This window comes from Cyprinodon tularosa, unplaced genomic scaffold (genome assembly GCF_016077235.1).
Source record: "Cyprinodon tularosa strain WSP-4 unplaced genomic scaffold, ASM1607723v1 ctg1283, whole genome shotgun sequence".
Taxonomy (NCBI): Eukaryota; Metazoa; Chordata; class Actinopteri; order Cyprinodontiformes; family Cyprinodontidae; genus Cyprinodon; species Cyprinodon tularosa.
Genome location: NW_024038096.1, coordinates 55,482 through 77,670, shown reverse-complemented (window position 1 = coordinate 77,670; position 22,189 = coordinate 55,482). Strand labels below are relative to the sequence as shown.

At 46.5% G+C, this 22,189-nt stretch overlaps 1 protein-coding gene and 1 long non-coding RNA gene across 2 annotated transcripts; one reads left to right on the top strand and one right to left on the bottom strand.

The window, feature by feature from the left end:
- Positions 1–3,253: 3,253 nt before the first annotated feature.
- Positions 3,254–22,092, bottom strand: zbtb1 (zinc finger and BTB domain containing 1). The gene is given in 3 exon segments (XM_038276868.1): positions 3,254–5,741; positions 5,743–6,574; positions 21,906–22,092. Coding segments are annotated over 2 exon segments (1,971 nt in total). The 5' UTR covers positions 6,571–6,574; positions 21,906–22,092; the 3' UTR covers positions 3,254–4,598.
- Positions 11,487–11,903, top strand: LOC119777863. Its single transcript, XR_005279983.1, has 2 exons — positions 11,487–11,700; positions 11,807–11,903. It is a non-coding gene; the product is annotated as an uncharacterized LOC119777863 (long non-coding RNA).
- Positions 22,093–22,189: the final 97 nt, after the last annotated feature.

Genomic DNA, 22,189 nt, shown 5'->3' with positions numbered 1-22,189 from the left:
GATCATCCTGTTGGATTTCAGAATACAGTCATTCAGCCTCACATCTTCTGGAACCAGGATCGTCGGCTGCTACTTAGGTTGTTTTCGACCTCCTTAAACTGCTCAGTCCAGCTACCAGGGAGTTAAAAAGGATTTTCTTGTAAACTATTCTGAGGTAGTCATGGAATCTGAACCGGGTTTAGATGCTTTAATCCAGTTGAACTTTCAGAGTTAGCAAAACTATTGTCTTCATCTAAGCCTTCAACTTGGATGTTAGATCCAGTTCCAACCAGGTTATTTAAGGAGGTATTCCCTTTGATCTCCTCCTCCATTCTAGATGTGATTAATCTATCTCTGTTACAGGGATATGTACCAAAGGCTTTTAAGGGTGCTGGAATTAAACCTCTGCTTAAGAAACCGTCTCTTGACCCAGATGACTTGGTCATAGCTGCTGAACCCTAACCTTTCCATCTGATATCAGAGATCTGATTGTTCCTTATGTTCCTAACAGAGCACTTCGCTCTCAATCTGCAGGTTTACTAGTGGTTCCTAGAATTTCTAAAAGTAGAATGGGAGGCAGATCTTTTAGTTCTCAGGCTCCTCTCCTGTGGAACCAACTACCAGTTTTAGTCCGTGAGGCAGACACCCTGTCTACTTTTAAGGCTAGGCTTAAAACTTTCCTTTTTGATAAAGCTTCTAGTTAGAGTGGCTCAGGTTATCCTGATCTATCTCTATAGTTCTGCTGCTATAGGCTTAGACTGCTGGAGGACATAGGGACCCCTTTTTCATCATTCTGCTTCATTCTATCTCTATTCTCCCACTCTGCAGAATCTGTTAGTTCAATCTCTAACGTTCTGCTCTCTCTGCTTTTTCTCATAGTAGCTTCATCTGGTCTGTTCCTGTTTGGCCGTGACTCCATCCTGGAGAGAAATTCTAGGATTCTATCAATAATCAGATATCGATGAGGTTTCTATCAATAATCAGTTATCGATGATGTTTCTATCAATAATCAGATATCGATGAGGTTTCTATCAATAATCAGATATCGATGATGTTTCTATCAATAATCAGTTATCAATGAGGTTTCTATCAATAATCGGTTATCGATGATGTTTCTATCAATAATCAGATATCAATGAGGTTTCTATCAATAATCAGTTATCGATGAGGTTTCTATCAATAATCAGTTATCGATGAGGTTTCTATCAATAATCAGTTATTAATGAGGTTTCTATCAATCAGATATCGATGAGGTTTCTATCAATCAGATATCGATGAGGTTTCTAGCAATAATCAGTTATCGATGAGGTTTCTATTAATAATCAGTTATCGATGAGGTTTCTATCAATAATCGGTTATCGATGATGTTTCTATCAATAATCAGATATCAATGAGGTTTCTATTAATAATCAGTTATCGATGAGGTTTCTATTAATAATCAGTTATCGATGAGGTTTCTATCAATAATCAGTTATCGATGAGGTTTCTATCAATAATCAGTTATTAATGAGGTTTCTATCAATCAGATATCGATGAGGTTTCTAGCAATAATCAGTTATCGATGAGGTTTCTATCAATAATCAGTTATTGATGAGGTTTCTATCAATAATCAGTTATTGATGAGGTTTCTATCAATAATCAGTTATTAATGAGGTTACTATCAATAATCAGTTATTAATGAGGTTTCTAGCAATAATCAGTTATCAATGAGGTTTCTAACAATAATCAGTTATTAATGAGGTTTCTATCAATAATCAGTTATTAATGAGGTTTCTAACAATAATCAGTTATTAATGAGGTTTCTATCAATAACAGGATCAATAATCAGATATCGATGGGGTTTATATCAATAATCAGATATCGATGAGGTTTCTATCAATAATCAGTTATTAATGAGGTTTATATCAATAATCAGATATTAATGAGGTTTATATCAATAATCAGATATTAATGAGGTTTCTATCAATAATCAGTTATTAATGAGGTTTCTATCAATAATCAGTTATTAATGAGGTTTATATCAATAATCAGATATTAATGAGGTTTCTATCAATAATCAGATATTAATGAGGTTTCTATCAATAATCAGTTATTGATGAGGTTTCTATCAATAATCAGTTATTAATGAGGTTTCTATCAATAATCAGTTATTGATGAGGTTTCTATCAATAATCAGTTATTAATGAGGTTTCTATCAATAATCAGTTATTAATGAGGTTTCTATCAATAATCAGTTATTAATGAGGTTTCTATCAATAATCAGATATTAATGAGGTTTCTATCAATAATCAGTTATTGATGAGGTTTCTATCAATAATCAGTTATTAATGAGGTTTCTATCAATAATCAGATATTAATGAGGTTTCTATCAATAATCAGTTATTAATGAGGTTTCTATCAATAATCAGTTATTGATGAGGTTTCTATCAATAATCAGTTATTAATGAGGTTTCTATCAATAATCAGATATTAATGAGGTTTCTATCAATAATCAGATATTAATGAGGTTTCTATCAATAATCAGTTATTAATGAGGTTTCTATCAATAATCAGTTATTGATGAGGTTTCTATCAATAATCAGATATTAATGAGGTTTCTATCAATAATCAGTTATTAATGAGGTTTCTATCAATAATCAGTTATTGATGAGGTTTCTATCAATAATCAGTTATTAATGAGGTTTCTATCAATAATCAGATATTAATGAGGTTTCTATCAATAATCAGATATTAATGAGGTTTCTATCAATAATCAGTTATTGATGAGGTTTCTATCAATAATCAGATATTAATGAGGTTTCTATCAATAATCAGTTATTGATGAGGTTTCTATCAATAATCAGATATTAATGAGGTTTCTATCAATAATCAGTTATTGATGAGGTTTCTATCAATAATCAGATATTAATGAGGTTTCTATCAATAATCAGATATTAATGAGGTTTCTATCAATAATCAGTTATTGATGAGGTTTCTATCAATAATCAATTAATGAGGTTTCTATCAATAATCAGTTATTGATGAGGTTTCTATCAATAACTACGGACCGTCAGATACCTCTTTGATTTTGTGGCGTTTCATCCTCCATTATCAGCATAGTGATGCTAACAGGCTAAATGCTAATGTCTGGATCCCAGCGAGGCATAGATCTGTGAAACATAGAATGCTGCTTTCCAGCAGCAGCAGAACCAACATAGATCTGAGAACCTAGAACCAGTCAAAGGTTCTGTTGCAGATTTCCTTCATAGATTCGTTGTAGACACAGAAACACAGATTCTCATCAAATATCTGATTTATTTTAAATAAACATTCAATAATAAACACATTTAGCAGAAAGACTGAAATGGATCAACCAGAACCAGAACCAGGTCCGATCCACAAGCAGAAACCTTCCCATTCATTAACCGACTGATGAACAGAACCTTTGAGGCCAGTATGATGAGGAGCAGCTCAAAGCCTTCAGAACCAAAGCTGGGCTTTGATCAGCAGACAGAACCACAAAGGTTCTGGAAGCAGATTGGACCGGTTTCTACTGGAGAACAGAAACTGGCAAACTGGTTCTGGAAACTAGTTTGATTTAAAGCTGAAATGAATTTCTCTGGAGGTTCTGATGATCCAGAAATGAAAAACAAGTTTTCAGAACCCCACTAACCGCTCCAGGTTCTAACCCGGGTTCATTGAACTCCCCTTCAGAACCAGAACAGGCAGACCCAGCTCACCTGATGGTACCGACAGCCATTTAGGTCCAATCTGACCTGAATGGAACCAGGAGAAAATGGTTCCGTTATTCATCTAATGGTTCTGATGCAGGAATGATTAGGGTCGGTACCGGTCCAACAGCTAAATCAGCTCTGCTCTGATGGGCGGGGCACTGGGGTCGGTTCTGTTCGGAACCAGAACCTGGAAATGGATCTGAACTTTTTTTCATCATAAAATCAAAGAAACTTATTTCCCTGAAGGGGGGGTCATTTAAGGTAATGCGGGTCAGAACCAGAACTTTTTAGGAACATAATCTGCTGATGGAAGTTCAGAACCGGGCCCCCGGGACCTCCTCTGCAGAACCGGAACCAGCTGGTTCTGCTTGGTCTCTGCATCTGATGAGCGATTCGGACCCTGGGAACGGGTCGGCCCCTCAAAGAACCCGGATTCTGATGCCCAGAACCGGTCCAATCGGGTCCCACCTCTGTTGGACCTGAAACTCTGGGCCAAAGGAACCGCCTGTTTCTGGTTCTGATGGTGGAGGAATGAAATGGTCCGGACCGATCCAAAGGAGCAGAACCGGTTGGGTGCTGGGACGGGTTCTGCTTGGCTCTAGTGTTTTTAGACTATAGCAAAGGCACAGACTGGAGAAGGAGAACCAGAACCAGAGAAACGGACCTGCAGGATCCAGACCCGACACCCAAACAGCCTTTAGTATTCTGGAACAGGAAGTGACATCACAGGTGGAGCAATCAGAACCGTTCTGGCTGAGAGATCTTAGAACCCGTCTAGGTTCCGATCCGATCCCTGTTCTGACCCGGTTCTACCCGGACTAAAGCGGGATGGATCCCTGCAGCCGAGGCGTTTCTATGGTGACAGGTTGGTTCTTAACTGTATGGCTTTAGGACCCAGCAGAACCTCTAGAGTCTCTTGGTGTGCCTGGAGTTGTAATGGCTCCTCATGTCTTTGCGGAGCCGGAACTTCTCGCCGCAGACGCCGCAGATGTACAGGTGGACGTCCATGTGCTTCTCCAGCTGCTCGCCGCCCGGGAAGATCTGGAAGCACACCTGGCAGATGGTCTCCCCGGCCGACAGGTGGGAGATCATGTGACGCACGTGGTCGTGCTTGAGGAAGGTGCCCTGGTCGCAGACGGGGCAGACGTATCGCGCCATGCCGCGGTGCATGTCGGTGTGCAGCCGTAGCTGGCGCTCCCTCAGGAACTGCTTCCCGCAGGTCTGGCAGGTGAACTGTTTCTCCTTGGTGTGGACGGTGTAGTGCTCCCGCAGGTGGCAGCGTTGGTAGAAGCCTTTGCCGCAGATGCTGCAGAAGTGTTTGCGGCGGTGGTCCGGCTCGCCGCCGTCCTCCAGCGCCGCCGGCCGGAACAGGTCCTGTTCGTGGCAGGACAGCGCGTGCTCCAGCGCCAGGCTCTCGTTCTGGAACAGCAGGCCGCAGTGAGGGCAGGCCAGGTCGGCGGCGTCCATCAGACCCTCCTCCATCCCCTGGGGCTCCCCCAGCAGCGAGGCCTCGTCCTCGCCGTGGGAGTCGGACTCGCCGCCGTGGGACTCGCCGCAGCGCTCGGCGTGTTCCTGCAGCTGCCGACCTTTGATCAGCACTTGGCCGCAGCGGCCGCAGGCGCAGATGTGGCCCATGTGGCTGGACAGGTAGTGGGCGGAGCGGTCCTCCTCGCTGAGGAGGGCACCGCAGAGTTCGCAGGGGGCGGAGTCTGCCTCCTGCTTCTCATCTTTGACCTTCCTCAGCTTCGACGGGATCCCGGCATCGCTGCTGCTCGGCAGATGAACCTCGGCCGACTCGCTGCGGTTCTCCGAGCCGTGGATCGGCGCCATGCGCTCCCGGAGAGGGTCTTTGCGGGTGGCGGCACTCCGATGTCTGGCCCCCTGCTCGCCCACCTGGACCATCTCGCCGTCAGGGAACGGGCTTCCTTCTGGTTCTGTTTTGATGCCCCTGGTGGAGCCGGGCTCGCCGTCAGTCGCCGCCGCCTCCGACCCGGCGGGGAGCTCGGGGTCGGCGTGGCCGTTGGCCCAGTCGTCCTCCCCCTTTGCAGACTACTCTGTGGTCTTCGGCGCTCTCGGAGGCGGAGCTCTCGGCTTTGCTGGAGCTGGCGTCGCCATCGGTGCTGCCTCTGGGCGGATGATACGCCTTCCTGTTGGTGCAGGTCAGGATGTGCTCGATCAGAAGCTTCTCGCAGCTGAAGACGAAGCCGCAGTCGTCGCAGGTGTAGGTGCGGCCGAACCTGGGCCGGTCTTTGAAGGTAGAACTCCTGCCGCCGGGCCTCTTCCTCAGGTCGCACGGCTGCTCAGAGGCTCCGTCTGCAGTGGTCGGAGCCCCGACCAAAGGAGCGCCGACCGCCTCCTCTGCCGCCACGGGTCTGCTGGCTGCTGCAGGGACTGCCTCTGGCGGCGTGGGCCTCTGCTGCTCGTACATCCGAACCCCGAACATCATCTTCCCCCCAGAGAGGCTGGCGGAGGATGAGGAGGATGAGGAGGAGGAAGAGGAGGGGGTGAGGTTGGAGCTGCGGATGTCCCTGAGGTCCTCCAGAGAGTCGGGGATGTAGTACATCTGCAGGTAGGACATGGAAGACTTGAGCTCCTCGAACTCGTAGCTGCCGACCACGATGCGGCCCAGATACATGAGCTGCAGGATCAGGTCGAAGCACTCGGCGCTGATCTGCATGTTGCTGAGGTCCAGTTGCCCCGCCCCCTGCTGGTCGCGGATGAACATCATCCTGAAGTAGGAGCTGCAGGCTGCCAGCACGGCCTTGTGGGCCCTGAAGTAGATGTCCCCGATGGCGATGAGGCAGTCGCACAGGAAGCCCCACTCCCGCTGGTTGTTGAGCTGCTGGAGGACGTGATCGCTGTGGCTGGGCCGCGCCATCGCCCTGCAGACGACACACACACACACACACACGGTTAACACCTTCGCAGCGCTACGATGACTCAGCATCAATCAGAGGACGGCGTGCTGCCGGGGGGGGCGGGGCTCCAACTGGGCCAGAAACCATCCGGCTCATCTGATCTCTGAACATCTCAGAACCTGAGGACCAGATGAGGCAGGTGGGCGGAGCCATCTCCAATCCTCACGTCGGGTTCTAGTCACGTTCTGGTCAGGTTCTATTCGGGCTCTAGTCATGTTCTGGTCAGGTTCTAGTCGGGTTCTAGCCGGGCTCTAGTCATGTTCTAGCCGGGCTCTGGTCGAGTTCTAGTCGGGTTCTAGTCAGGTTCTAGTCACGTTCTGGTCGGGCTCTAGTCGGGTTCTAGTCACGTTCTGGTCGGGCTCTAGTCATGTTCTAGCCGGGTTCTAGTCAGGCTCTAGTCATGTTCTAGTCGGGTTCTATTCGGGCTCTAGTCATGTTCTAGTCGGGCTCTAGTCATGTTCTGGTCAGGTTCTAGTCATGTTCTAGCCGGGCTCTGGTCGAGTTCTAGTCGGGTTCTAGTCAGGTTCTAGTCGGGTTCTAGTCATGTTCTAGCCGGGCTCTAGTCATGTTCTAGTGAGGCTCTAGTCGGGTTCTAGTCATGTTCTATTCGGGCTCTAGTCATGTTCTGGTTGGGTTCTAGTCGGGCTCTAGTCATGTTCTAGTCGGGTTCTAGTCAGGCTCTAGTCATGTTCTAGTCGGGTTCTAGTCAGGTTCTAGTCGGGTTCTAGTCATGTTCTAGCCGGGCTCTAGTCATGTTCTAGTCGGGCTCTAGTCGGGTTCTAGTCATGTTCTATTCGGGCTCTAGTCATGTTCTGGTTGAGTTCTAGTCGGGCTCTAGTCATGTTCTAGTCGGGTTCTAGTCAGGCTCTAGTCATGTTCTAGTCGGGTTCTAGTCAGGCTCCAGTCATGTTCTAGTCGGGCTCTAGTCATGTTCTGGTCAGGTTCTAGTCGGGTTCTAGTCACGTTCTAGTCATGTTCTGATCGGGCTCTATTCATGTTCTAGCTGGGTTCTAGTCGGGCTCTAGTCATGTTCTGGTCAGGTTCTAGTCGGGCTCTAGTCATGTTCTAGTCAGGCTCTAGTCACGTTCTAGTCGGGTTCTAGTCACGTTCTATTCGGGCTCTAGTCATGTTCTAGTCGGGCTCTAGTCATGTTCTAGTCGGGCTCTAGTCATGTTCTAGTCGGGCTCTAGTCCTGTTCTAGTCGGGCTCTAGTCCTGTTCTAGTTGGGCTCTAGTCCTGTTCTAGTCGGGTTCTAGTCGGGCTCTAGTCATGTTCTAGATGGGCTCTAGTCATGTTCTGGTCGGGTTCTAGTCGAGCTCTAGTCATGTTCTAGTCGGGTTCTAGTCGGGCTCTAGTCATGTTCTAGTCGGGTTCTAGTCAGGTTCTAGTCATGTTCTAGTCGGGTTCTATTCGGGCTCTAGTCATGTTCTAGTCGGGCTCTAGTCATGTTCTGGTCAGGTTCTAGTCACGTTCTAGTCATGTTCTGATCGGGCTCTAGTCATGTTCTAGCTGGGTTCTAGTCGGGCTCTAGTCATGTTCTGGTCAGGTTCTAGTCGGGTTCTAGTCACGTTCTAGTCATGTTCTGATCGGGCTCTAGTCATGTTCTAGCTGGGTTCTAGTCGGGCTCTAGTCATGTTCTGGTCAGGTTCTAGTCGGGCTCTAGTCATGTTCTAGTCGGGTTCTAGTCGGGCTCTAGTCATGTTCTGGTCAGGTTCTAGTCATGTTCTGGTCGGGCTCTAGTCCTGTTCTAGCCGGGTTCTATTTGGGCTCTAGTCATGTTCTAGTCAGGTTCTAGTCGGGCTCTAGTCATGTTTTGGTCAGGTTCTAGTCGGGTTCTATTCGGGCTCTAGTCATGTTCTAGCTGGGTTCTAGTCGGGCTCTAGTCATGTTCTGGTCAGGTTCTAGTCGGGCTCTAGTCATGTTCTAGTCAGGCTCTAGTCACGTTCTAGTCGGGTTCTAGTCACGTTCTATTCGGGCTCTAGTCATGTTCTAGTCGGGCTCTAGTCATGTTCTAGTCGGGCTCTAGTCATGTTCTAGTCGGGCTCTAGTCCTGTTCTAGTCGGGCTCTAGTCCTGTTCTAGTTGGGCTCTAGTCCTGTTCTAGTCGGGTTCTAGTCGGGCTCTAGTCATGTTCTAGATGGGCTCTAGTCATGTTCTGGTCGGGTTCTAGTCGAGCTCTAGTCATGTTCTAGTCGGGCTCTAGTCATGTTCTAGTCGGGTTCTAGTCAGGTTCTAGTCATGTTCTAGTCGGGTTCTATTCGGGCTCTAGTCATGTTCTAGTCGGGCTCTAGTCATGTTCTGGTCAGGTTCTAGTCACGTTCTAGTCATGTTCTGATCGGGCTCTAGTCATGTTCTAGCTGGGTTCTAGTCGGGCTCTAGTCATGTTCTGGTCAGGTTCTAGTCGGGTTCTAGTCACGTTCTAGTCATGTTCTGATCGGGCTCTAGTCATGTTCTAGCTGGGTTCTAGTCGGGCTCTAGTCATGTTCTGGTCAGGTTCTAGTCGGGCTCTAGTCATGTTCTAGTCGGGTTCTAGTCGGGCTCTAGTCATGTTCTGGTCAGGTTCTAGTCATGTTCTGGTCGGGCTCTAGTCCTGTTCTAGCCGGGTTCTATTTGGGCTCTAGTCATGTTCTAGTCAGGTTCTAGTCGGGCTCTAGTCATGTTTTGGTCAGGTTCTAGTCGGGTTCTATTCGGGCTCTAGTCATGTTCTAGCCGGGTTCTAGTCAGGCTCTATTCATGTTCTATTCGGGCTCTAGTCATATTCTATTCGGGCTCTGGTCGGGTTCTACTTGGATTCTAGTCATGTTCTAGTCAGGCTCTAGTCACGTTGTAGTCGGGTTCTAGTCATGTTCTGGTCAGGTTCTAGTCGGGTTATATTCGGGCTCTAGTCATGTTCTAGCCGGGTTCTAGTCGGGCTCTAGTCATGTTCTATTCAGGCTTTAGTCATGTTCTATTCGGGCTCTGGTCGGGTTCTAGTCGGGCTCTGGTCGGGTTCTAGTCGGGCTCTGGTCGGGTTCTATTCGGGCTCTGGTCGGGTTCTAGTTGGGTTCTAGTCATGTTCTGGTCGGGCTCTAGTCATGTTCTAGTCACGTTCTAGTTGGGTTCTAGCCGGGCTCTAGTCATGTTCTGGTCAGGTTCTAGTCGGGTTCTAGTCAGGCTCTAGTCATGTTCTAGCCGGGTTCTAGTCGTGTTCTATTCGGGCTCTAGTCGTGTTCTATTCAGGTTCTAGTCATGTTCTATTCGGGCTCTAGTCATGTTCTGGTCGGGTTCTAGCCGGGTTCTAGTCAGGCTCTAGTCGTGTTCTAGCCGGGTTCTATTCGGGCTCTAGTCGTGTTCTAGCCGGGTTCTAGTCGGGCTCTAGTCATGTTCTATTCGGGCTCTAGTCGTGTTCTAGCCGGGTTCTAGTCATGTTCTGGTCGGGTTCTTGCCGGGTTTTAGTCAGACTCTAGTCATGTTCTATTCGGGCTCTGGTCGGGTTTTATTCGGGCTCTGGTCAGGTTCTATTCGGGCTCTGGTCGGGCTCTAGCCATGTTCTAGCCAGGCTCCAGTCATGTTCTATTCGGGCTCTAGTCGGGTTCTATTCGGGCTCTGGTCATGTTCTAGTTGGGTTCTAGTCATGTTCTAGTCGGGCTCTAGTCATGTTCTAGTCGGGCTCTTGTCATGTTCTGGTCGGGCTCTAGTCATGTTCTGGTCGGGCTCTAGCCATGTTCTGGTCGGGCTCTAGCCATGTTCTGGTCGGGCTCTAGTCATGTTCTGGTCGGGCTCTAGTCATGTTCTAGTTGGGTTCTAGTCATGTTCTGGTCGGGCTCTAGTCATGTTCTGGTCTGGCTCTAGTCATGTTCTGGTCTGGCTCTAGTCATGTTCTGGTCGGGCTCTAGTCATGTTCTGGTCTGGCTCTAGTCATGTTCTGGTCGGGCTCTAGCCATGTTCTGGTCGGGCTCTAGTCATGTTCTGGTCTGGCTCTAGTCATGTTCTGGTCGGGCTCTAGCCATGTTCTGGTCTGGCTCTAGTCATGTTCTGGTCGGGCTCTAGCCATGTTCTGGTCGGGCTCTAGCCATGTTCTGGTCGGGCTCTAGCCATGTTCTGGTCGGGCTCTAGCCATGTTCTGGTCGGGCTCTAGTCATGTTCTGGTCGGGCTCTAGTCATGTTCTGGTCGGGCTCTAGTCATGTTCTGGTCTGGCTCTAGTCATGTTCTGGTCGGGCTCTAGTCATGTTCTGGTCTGGCTCTAGTCATGTTCTGGTCGGGCTCTAGCCATGTTCTGGTCTGGCTCTAGTCATGTTCTGGTCGGGCTCTAGCCATGTTCTGGTCGGGCTCTAGCCATGTTCTGGTCTGGCTCTAGTCATGTTCTGGTCGGGCTCTAGTCATGTTCTGGTCTGGCTCTAGTCATGTTCTGGTCGGGCTCTAGCCATGTTCTGGTCGGGCTCTAGTCATGTTCTGGTCGGGCTCTAGCCATGTTCTGGTCGGGCTCTAGCCATGTTCTGGTCGGGCTCTAGCCATGTTCTGGTCGGGCTCTAGCCATGTTCTGGTCGGGCTCTAGTCATGTTCTGGTCGGGCCTACATGGAGAGAAAACATCTTTAGAAGAAGTTCTCCAAAAGTTTGGACTCTGACCCCCTGAGTGGAGGTGGACCGGTGGTTCTGAAGAGGTTCTGATTCTGATCCAGTTGATCCACTCTGACCCAAACCATGAAGCTTAAAACTGAAACATTAAAACTATTAAAGCTCCTCGCTGCTGCTTAGACGTCATGATGAAGGTTTAAAGAAGCGAATATTAATCAGAAAAACTCAGAATCCGATTAAACTTTAAGGAAAATGTTTCATCTTTTTCCCACCGACCAGAAAAGTTCAGTCTTTCTGCCTCCGGAACCTTATTTGAGCCAAAGACCGGTGTGACAGATCAACTGGGGAGGAGATCAACTGGTGACGGCAGCTGGAAAACCGCTGATTTTTGCAGATGTGTCTGTGGGCGGGGCTTTTCAGGACCCCTTGCCTCAAACAGGAAGTAAACTGCATGTAGACTCCAAGAACTACAAATTATTTTGTTAGCTGATCGATACGAAATACGTTGAGATTTTAAGAAGTCACCATCACAAAGGTATTTAATTGCATTAAGAAAGCATCTAGCATGTTTTAGGGATTTCTCCAAACCCGCACACAGATTTGAGGAACTTGTCCTGCTGTTGTTTATCTGCTTGTTTCAGAGCCTCAGCGATGAGAGAAAGAACCGAGTAGAAAAACCACAGAAAGCTGTATGAGAAGGAAAAACAGCCAGAGCAATAAAAGGTCAATGGGAACAACTAACGGTGTAATTCTTCCATTTTTTTTGTCGTCCTGTATGTCTTGTAAATTAAAACGAGCGAAAATAAAAAATTTCCTCTTTTTTTTCTGAAAAGCGCCGACTGTTTATATGGAGGGAAACTAATTACTTACAGCCCAACTCGTTCCCAGAGGAGTTATAAATGTCTTTAAAGTTTAAGATGTGTTGCAGGAACAAAGCAAAATAACATAACTGCTGCGGGGAAGAGTGAAATCTCTGAATTCAGTTTATATATTGTGTGAATATATGTGATATTTTGGGCATCGGGGCGAACAAATGCAGAACCTGCTGAACTAAAGCATTAAAAGAAGCAGCACAGCATCCAGGCTAACTGCTGCCAAACTATGAATAAATAAAACAGGGAGATTTTACGGTAGATATCTGATCGAAAAAAAAAAAGATCTGGTTATTATTTTTTCTTTTAATAGCATAGCATAACCTACTGTCTAACTGTCTCTTAACGGGGAGGCCCCATTCTGTTCTAAGTAAAGAAGGAAAAAATAGTAATAATATCTGATATTCTGGAATTCAAACATGTTTTAAGCGAACAGCGGACTCTGAAACATTAACTGTCACCAGTTGATCTAGAGCTGATCTTCAACAGGCAGAACAGACACACAGAACAGGTTCATTATCGCAGGTGGGGTCAGATGGAGCGTTCATATCAATAGCTCAGCAGGTAAACAGACACCTTGCAAATTTAAGCAACATCGGCCGCGGGTTCGATCCCACATGAACTGTTGTGCCCTCCTTTTATTTTAACAGATTTTCCACAGATGGGCAAGATAATATTATCTCCTAACTCTGAAATGACAAACATTTCCTCACAATCAACGTTTTGTGCTGAGTTGCTTTTTGTCATTCTAATTGTACCAGTGAAGCAAACAATTTAGACCAATAGTAAAAAGTAGACAAAGCAATACTCTATTGCCAGTAACTTGAAAAACGTGATGATTTAAAGTTGTTCTGCATGCAAACCAAATAATGTGGCGTCCTGAAAACAACAGAAGGTAATAAGATGACAGCTGACTGCATTAACATGGTCACACATCATGACAGGTTCGTAATTGCGGTAAGAAAAATAATCAACAATAATAGTTAAAAATTTAAATTAGCCTGCTACAACCCTAACTGAGGATAAGATAACATCCAAACATCCCAGGAGATGGAGCGTTTTACAGCCCATATTCCTCCAGATCCGCTGGATCACAACTTAATCTGTGACACTCGGATTCTGACGCTTTCAGATCCTCACGATGCGTTTATTTGATCCCCAAACCTAAATTACTCATAATATTTCACATTATCCAGGATAAATTATAACCTTTATTCTGACCCGTTTGTTTACGTTTGCGGCATTTTGATCGGGCAACCACGCAGCCAACTACTCTCTCCAAACAGCTGTGCTGTGGACCCCGTCACAAATTAATCTAGTTCTTCATTTAAGGAAATCTGCATTTTTCTACAAGATGAAACATAAAGCAGTCATGGTGACTCATAGCCACACCATAGCGGTAGCTGCGAACTCTGGGATTTAAATTCTACTGTGAAAACAGAAAAAAGAAAAGTTTCCGCATCAACAGGTGATTCAGATTCTATTAGCTGCAAAGCGCCTAAATAAATACATTTTACCCATTTTTACACATGGGGCAGTGAAACCAGCTCAGCAGCAGCCCGTTATGGTCTCATAACTGGATATTATGAACAGACTGAACACAATAGCAGTAAAAATAAAGGTGTTTGACCTGATACAGTTCATCATACGGAACAAAGTTTTTGGATCCACTAAAAAAAACAACACCGTAGTAGAGACTTGTATTTGTGTCCAGACAGGAGAATAAAGGAAAGATGAGAGCATGGAATCTAAGAAAATAACTTTTTGTCAATATTCAAAAAATAAAGTGGGAATAGTTGGAAGGAGGAGAAGCCCAGTTGTTCTGTTTGCAGTCAGTTTTTCTTTAAAATGTGCTGCTTACCCACGTGCCTTCTGAATGACAGGCCTCATTTTTTTCTTTTTTTGAACTTTTTATTTTCAGACAGGCCTCATTAATGGATTTATTTTTACATTCAGGAATTTATAAAGTGGGCAGACTTTATTGTCCAAGCTACAGGTTTTCATTTATAACTTATCGTTCAACAGGAGAAATGACACTCCAGTGTGAGACAGACTTTTATTTGTATTTTTTCTTTACACTTGTGAACGACGCTGTTCTCTGTGTGGGATTCTTTGCACTATCTGCTTTCCTGAGGATACAAGTTCTTTACCACATCGTTCTAATCTGAAAAAACAAAACAAAACAGAAATTAATTCATTAGATATGTCGGTTGATTTTTTTTGGCGAACAGTTTTGTTACGTTAGGAATATATTTTCGCCAGGCATCAACACAGCCACCTAAGCTTCAGTAACATCTGCGGTGCGCATAGATTCTAACCAGTTAATCTCGTCCCCAGTTGATCTGTCACACCGGTTCATGGCGGCGGAACCACCGTGGAATCAGACACGCGCTTACCGGCTGGCCGCTCCACGCGGGGCGGGGGCAGGACGGCCTGTGCTCCGGGCGGGCAGCGGGAAGATGCCGGCAGAGCTCCGGAGCGAAAATGGAGATCAGCGCTACGCGGTGGCTAACTGTTAGCTGCTAGCTGTTAGCCTACACGGATGTTACGGAAGCGGGACTTTCAGAATAAAAGCGGAAGCTGAGGAACGGGCAGATCCTCTGGCGGCCAGTACCCCGCCCCCCTTTCTCTCTTCCAGACATCCCATACCCCCCCCCCCCCACACAATCCCATAACACCCCCCCCCCCCCCATCCCATGCCCCCCCCATACTTAAAATAAAATAAATTCTAATGATGCTGCGCTGGAACAGACATGGTTACTGACGGGTCCTTTGGATCTGCTTCATTCTTTTTCTTTGCAAACTGTTTTACTAATTGTTAAAAAAACAATAAGGTTATAGCTTCAGATAGGATCCTAGTTTTCATCTGATAAATGTTTTTTCTTCAAAACAAATAGAAAAAAAATGCTCCAATTTTTACAGATGAATTTAACATTTGTTTTATTCTAATCTAAATTTGATAGAAAACTGTAGTTTTAACTTAAATTAAATCAAAAATATATAAAATTCCTAAATTATAAATGTATATTGACCTCATAAGAAATAGATTTTTTTTCAAACCTAATTGAATAGAAATTTCCCTTCATGCAGCTCTATTAATATATCTGAATCTCTTGCCCTGTTTTTTATTTCATGCTTTTCTGGGCCCCCATGAAAACACGCTGGCCCCCTCCTGGCCCCCTGGTTCATTTGGACTAGATCCGCCCCTGTTCCTCCCCTCCACTAGACGTGGATAAACTTTATATTCTGCTGTAAAATTAGTCCTATATTTTGTTTTTTTCCTCGAGGATTGACCCTCCGCCGTTTCCCAGGATGCACTGCTTTGAGTGGTAACTAGGCGACTGCCAGAGAGGAACCAGAGGAACTTATCGATCCAATCAGCTCTCTGATCAACCAGTTGCCTGGAACGCTGGTTGATCAGAGCATCGCTTTGGACAGAAACGCTGCACAGGTTTCACAGCAACCTCCTCCCCACACCCCCCTCTTTCTTTGTCTCAGCAATTGCTGTATTTCTAATCTGCAATTGATGCACAAATTATTATATTTGCTGCTCGCTCGAATAGAAACCCCTCCCATGGTCTAAAATCTGGGATAATTGATCCGACTCGCGGGCATCAAGGAACAACTATCAATATTAGGGAGACGCCCGGAACTTCTGGGAGACTTGGATGTCTGCCCTCCCTCCCTCCCTCCCTCCCAGACAGACGGCCCTGCAGACAGACGGCCCTGCAGACAGACGACCCTGCAGACAGACGACCCTGCAGACAGACGACCCTGCAGACAGACGACCCTGCAGACAGACGGCCCTGCAGACAGACGACCCTCACCCTGCAGACAGACGACCCTGCAGACAGACGACCCTGCAGACAGACGACCCTGCAGACAGACGGCCCTGCAGACAGACGGCCCTCACCCTGCAGACAGACGACCCTGCAGACAGACGACCCTGCAGACAGACGACCCTGCAGACAGACGACCCTGCAGACAGACGGCCCTCACCCTGCAGACAGACGGCCCTCACCCTGCAGACAGACGACCCTGCAGACAGACGACCCTGCAGACAGACGACCCTGCAGACAGACAACCCTGCAGACAGACGGCCCTGCAGACAGACGACCCTGCAGACAGACGGCCCTGCAGACAGACGGCCCTGCAGACAGACGGCCCTGCAGACAGACGACCCTGCAGACAGACGGCCCTCACCCTGCAGACAGACGACCCTCACCCTGCAGACAGACGACCCTGCAGACAGACGACCCTCACCCTGCAGACAGACGACCCTCACCCTGCAGACAGACGACCCTGCAGACAGACGGCCCTCACCCTGCAGACAGACGACCCTGCAGACAGACGGCCCTCACCCTGCAGACAGACGACCCTGCAGACAGACGGCCCTCACCCTGCAGACAGACGGCCCTCACCCTGCAGACAGACGACCCTGCAGACAGACGACCCTGCAGACAGACGGCCCTGCAGACAGACGGCCCTGCAGACAGACGGCCCTGCAGACAGACGGCCCTGCAGACAGACGACCCTGCAGACAGACGGCCCTCACCCTGCAGACAGACGGCCCTGCAGACAGACGACCCTGCAGACAGACGACCCTCACCCTGCAGACAGACGACCCTGCAGACAGACGACCCTGCAGACAGACGGCCCTCACCCTGCAGACAGACGACCCTGCAGACAGACGGCCCTCACCCTGCAGACAGACGGCCCTGCAGACAGACGACCCTGCAGACAGACGGCCCTGCAGACAGACCGCCCTGCAGACAGACGGCCCTGCAGACAGGCGGCCCTGCAGACAGACGGCCCTGCAGACAGACGACCCTGCAGACAGACGGCCCTCACCCTGCAGACAGACGGCCCTGCAGACAGACGACCCTCACCCTGCAGACAGACGGCCCTGCAGACAGACGGCCCTCACCCTGCAGACAGACGGCCCTGCAGACAGACGGCCCTCACCCTGCAGACAGACGGCCCTGCAGACAGACGGCCCTCACCCTGCAGACAGACGGCCCTGCAGACAGACGGCCCTCACCCTGCAGACAGACGGCCCTGCAGACAGACGGCCCTCACCCTGCAGACAGACGGCCCTGCAGACGGACGGCCCTGATCACACACACCTATCACTGTGTTGGATTCCAGAGGCTGGATCCTCCAGGGACCCGGTCTACCTGGACTGGATCCTCCAGGGACCCGGTCTACCTGGACTGGATCCTCCAGGGACCCGGTCTGTGGGTTCAAACAGGTCCACCCTTCTCCAGCTTTCACCACCCGTATGATCTGTTGCCTAGCAACCATAACAGTTGACACTCAAATCATTCAAAGAATGGCTGCTGAACGTCTCTCTGCTGTTCTGGGTGTTAATAACATTTCTGAGGAGCTTCAGCAGCAGTACGGTCGTCTCAGATATCAGATTTATAGTCCCCACCCTGCAGATCTATTAGAATCTGTCCTTAAATTCCAGCCAAACCCATTTAATCAGTAACAGATAAAAACCTTTAGATAAATCAAACATTACCGCCACATATCTGACTCTATAACCATTAAAACAACTATTTTCATTCATTTCAGACGGAACTATTCACTGACTGGATTATATTAAACTGAACTTCCAATATTCACCACTGTTTGGCGCCATTTCCCTTTTTCCTCTGATCACGGAGCAGCCAACACACGTGGATTCCCAATGAATTCTGGGATATCCAAGGCTACGGAGGATGCAGCAGACCTGTCCTTCAAAACCGGCAAAAAGAAAGACGCATTAGTCGGCCGCATAACGAAGAGTCTTCCAATCAGAACAGACCTTAGCGCCGCGCTATGACATCATCGGCAGATGAATCTTAGGACATGGCAGCTGGATTTAAACACAGCTACGTTTTGAGGAAAATCGACTCTACTTCACCAGAAGTATGCGCTCGCCATCGCCTCATGGAGGCTGATCCTGATCTGGCGATGGTCGTTAGCGGCTGATGGCCCCTCCTACCTCCATCTACGACACTAAGCAGGATGCTCCATGAGGCTCCATCCAGCCGTAGCATGTGCACCCGCCCTTAGTCACATTCATTTCTCTGCACATAATGAACATTTAAATGTAAATTCTATCCAGTCTATTTCTATAGCTCCAATTCACATCATGTCATCTCAGGTCAGTTTATAGATCCAGATCAACCAGATCATCCAGTCAGATTGATTCAAAGTTTCTATCCAAGGAAAACCAGCTGATTGCATTGACTCATTGACTCTTCAGCAATCCCTCACACTAAGCATGCTTGGAGCGACAGTGGAGAGGAAAAACTCCCTTTGAACAGGAAGAAACCTCCAGCAGAACCAGGCTCAGTGTGAGCGGCCATCTGCTGAGGCCCACTGGGGTTCAAGGAGACAGAAGCAGACGTAGGCTCTGTTCGAAAACCTAGGACGCATCCTTAGAAGACCGGATTCGAAGGCCGATTACGTCATAGCGCGGCGCCGAGGTCTGGTCGGATTCCAAGAATCCTCGTTATGCGGCCTTAAAATGCGTCCTTCTTTTTGCCCGATTTGAAGGACGGGTCTGATGTATCCTCGGTATTCTTGGATATCCCAGGATTCATTGCGAGACCAAGCAAGCTGTGATCAGAGGAAAGGTTACTTGGCACCAACCAGTGGTGAATATTGGAAGTTCAGTTTAATATAATCCAGTCAGTGAATAGTTCCTCTGAAATGAATGAAAATAGTTGTTTTAATGGTTATAGAGCCAGATATGTGGCGGTAATGTTTGGTTTATCTAAAGGTTTTTATCTGTTACTGTGTAAATGGGTTTGGCTGGAATTTAAGGACAGATTCTAATAGATCTGCAGGGTGGGGACTATAAATCTGATAGGATTTTATCTTTTTATTGCTATTTTGCACAATATGCTTAACTTCGTATTTTTTGTTGTTGAATATTAGAGATTTTGCAGATATATTTTTTATAAATACATTGTTTAGATTTACTTATATATTTCTAACCCTTTTATAGAATAGAATAGAAAATCCCTTTATTGTCCCACAATGGGCAAATTTACAGCAGCAGAAAGATTATTGAAAATGGTCACACAGATGAGGACCTTAGAAAAATGTATAAGAATAACATAATAGGGAAGAGTTAAAATATAAACAATAAAATACTGTAAAGTGTTTAAACAATATAAATCTGGAGAATAAATAACCAATATGCAGCTATGGACATTTTTACAGTAATGGATATTTGAAAATAGCAGCAACATCAGAGATGTGCAGAATGACAGCAGCAGGTTATTTAACTGACTAAGGTTTCTATCATTACATTTGATTTGATTTGTTCCTGCTCCCGCTGGTTGGAACATTTATTCCACTCTGGATTCTTGTGAGTGTAGTCTTTGTTCACTTCACAATAAAAAAGAAATAAATAAACGGTTTTGAAAACTTCTGTATTCATTCTTTCCCTGCTTTGTGTGTCAATGTTTACGGTTGCTAAGCAACAGAGCATACGGCGGTAAAACCCGCTGAAGGGTAGACCTGGTCGAATTCACAGCCTAAACTCTTCCGGTCTCCTTATTTTCAAGGACTTCGAAGGATCCAGTCTAGGTAGACCGCGTCCTTGGAGGATCCAGTCTAGACCGCGTCCTTGGAGGATCCAGTCTAGGTAGACCGCGTCCTTGGAGGATCCAGTCTAGGTAGACCGCGTCCTTGGAGGATCCAGTCTAGGTAGACCGCGTCCTTGGAGGATCCAGTCTAGGTAGACCGCGTCCTTGGAGGATCCAGTCTAGGTAGACCGCGTCCTTGGAGGACACGTCCTAGGTTTTCGAACAGAGCCATAGAAAAAGAAGTGTAGGAGCCTAAATGCAGTTTATTTGAGTTAGAATATTTATTTTCTATTTTATTTAGAAATATGCGGATTCATAAGTAAGATAAATATTGTTTTTGATTTAATGATTCTAAGGGATTTAAAAGGATTAAAAAATGTTATTTTATATGTTCAGTTAATTGATATTGTGAGAAAGATATGACTTTTATTGTGATATTTAAAAACCCACGATGGGGAGTGGTTTATCTTCATGCCAGGTGAGGAATGCAGTGGGAATCAGATGGAGATTGGAGCGCAATAGTTTTTTGACCTCACCCTTCCCAGGCTCCGTTGGACTTTAAAAGGACTTAATTTCATGGATGTATTTTATGTTTTCTGTAATGTTGCGTTAAGTTTTCAAGTAAACCGTTGAAGTCAAGAAGTGGACTCGTGGATTTATTTTTTGGATACAAGGGAGTCTGATGAGCGTCAAACTAAAGCTTCAATAAGGACAGTAAGAACCTACAAGAAGGATAGATGTGTATTTAGAGTTGGACCTGAGGTTCATTGAGGACTAGGAAACTCCAGCTGATCATGTTGGACCGAGTCCCTGCTGACTGGCTGAGGGTTTATTTTGCAGCTGAATCCTCCATGTTGAAACTGGATCAGTTCCAGCAGGACATCCTGCAGCTGTTCTTCATCTGTTGTTTTGCTGATGGAAAGTTTTTTATCAGGATTTTAAAGATGGAGGTTCATCTAGTATCAATCATCAGGAAGGTTCTTCTGCTTTTGATCTTTTAATCTCAGCCGAAAGGACTTTGCACAACACCACAGTATTTATGTGTTTTATTGATGCTTCTAAAGCATTTGATCGCGTGAATCATCAAAAATTGTTCTGCAAGTTAGAAAGCAGAGGTGTACCCAAATATCTAATTAGAATAATGGTCTATTGGTATGGTCATCGACTAATGTATGTCAAATGGGGTAACTCATTGTCTGACTCGTTTAATGTTGGTAATGGAGTAAGGCAGGGAAGTATATTGTCCCCTTACCTTTTTAACATCTACGTGGATGAACTATCAAAGCGCCTGAATTGTTGTAAAACAGGCTGTGTAGTTGGTGACCGCATAATCAATCACATAATGTATGCGGATGATTTGGTAATCTTATGCCCATATAGTGCGGGCCTTCAACAATTACTAAGGGTCTGTTCCCAATATGGATGTGATTTTGATGTCAAATATAACGCTAAGAAAAGCAATGTCATGATTGTTAGAAGTAGAGCAGATAAGCATCTGATAACCCCTGACTTCTCTTTATCTGGCATTGTCCTCAATATATGCAATGAAATTAAATATCTGGGACATTACATAACTGATGACCTATCTGATGATCGTGACATTTGTAGGCAGTATTGCATGATGTATGCACAGGCTAATACTTTGATCAGAAAGTTTGGTATGTGTTCATCCTCTGTGAAAGTAGCTCTTTTTAAAGTTTTTTGCACTTCATTTTACACAGCCCATCTATGGCGAAGATATAAAAAAAGTAGCCTGCACAAACTTTATGTGGCATACAATGATGGCCTGAGGCTCCTACTCAAAGTGCCTAGATGGAGCAGTGCTAGCCACATGTTTGCACATAACGCTGTTCCCACATGTGCAGCTGCGCTCAGGAATCTCATGTATAAATGTATGTGTAGATTATTCGTGTCATACAATAATATAATAGCAATTTTAGTAAACCCTGTTTTTAGTACAGTGAGATTTTTCTCAAGATTGTGGAAACATTGGCGTCATCACTTATTTATGGCTAAGTGACTGTCATGCTTCTTTTTGTTTTCTTTTTCTTTCTTTTGTTTTTACTATGGACCTCTTTTGTGTCTGAAATAAAGATTGATTGATTGATTGACTCTTACTTTGAAAAGCCCCACCGGACCAGACCTGCCTAAACGGCGCCGCAGCAGAACCACATCTTTCCCGCAAACACCCGCCACCCCCGCACTGCCACCGCACTCAGCAGCAGGCCGCAGAGAGTTACTGTTAGCGGCTCCGAGAAACGGCCAAGAAAGCGGAAAATCACCTCGAATTAGCGGCGGAGCTGCTCCTGACGGCGGGAGGCGGATGTTCCTGAGGAGCCGGAGCTTCTTCCTCTCCGGGCGGCTGCTGCTGCTGCTGCGGCGTTCAGACGCAAAGTTGAGACGAAGCGGCGCCTCTCCTTCCTCTCCTCCTGCTGGATGACACAACTTCCGCACTGAGCGCAGCAGCGTTACCAGAGACTGTCAAAATAAAACACACCCGGTCAGATCTGTCGCCGTCAAAATAAAACACATCCGGTCAGAGCAGTGACCGTCAAAATAAAACACA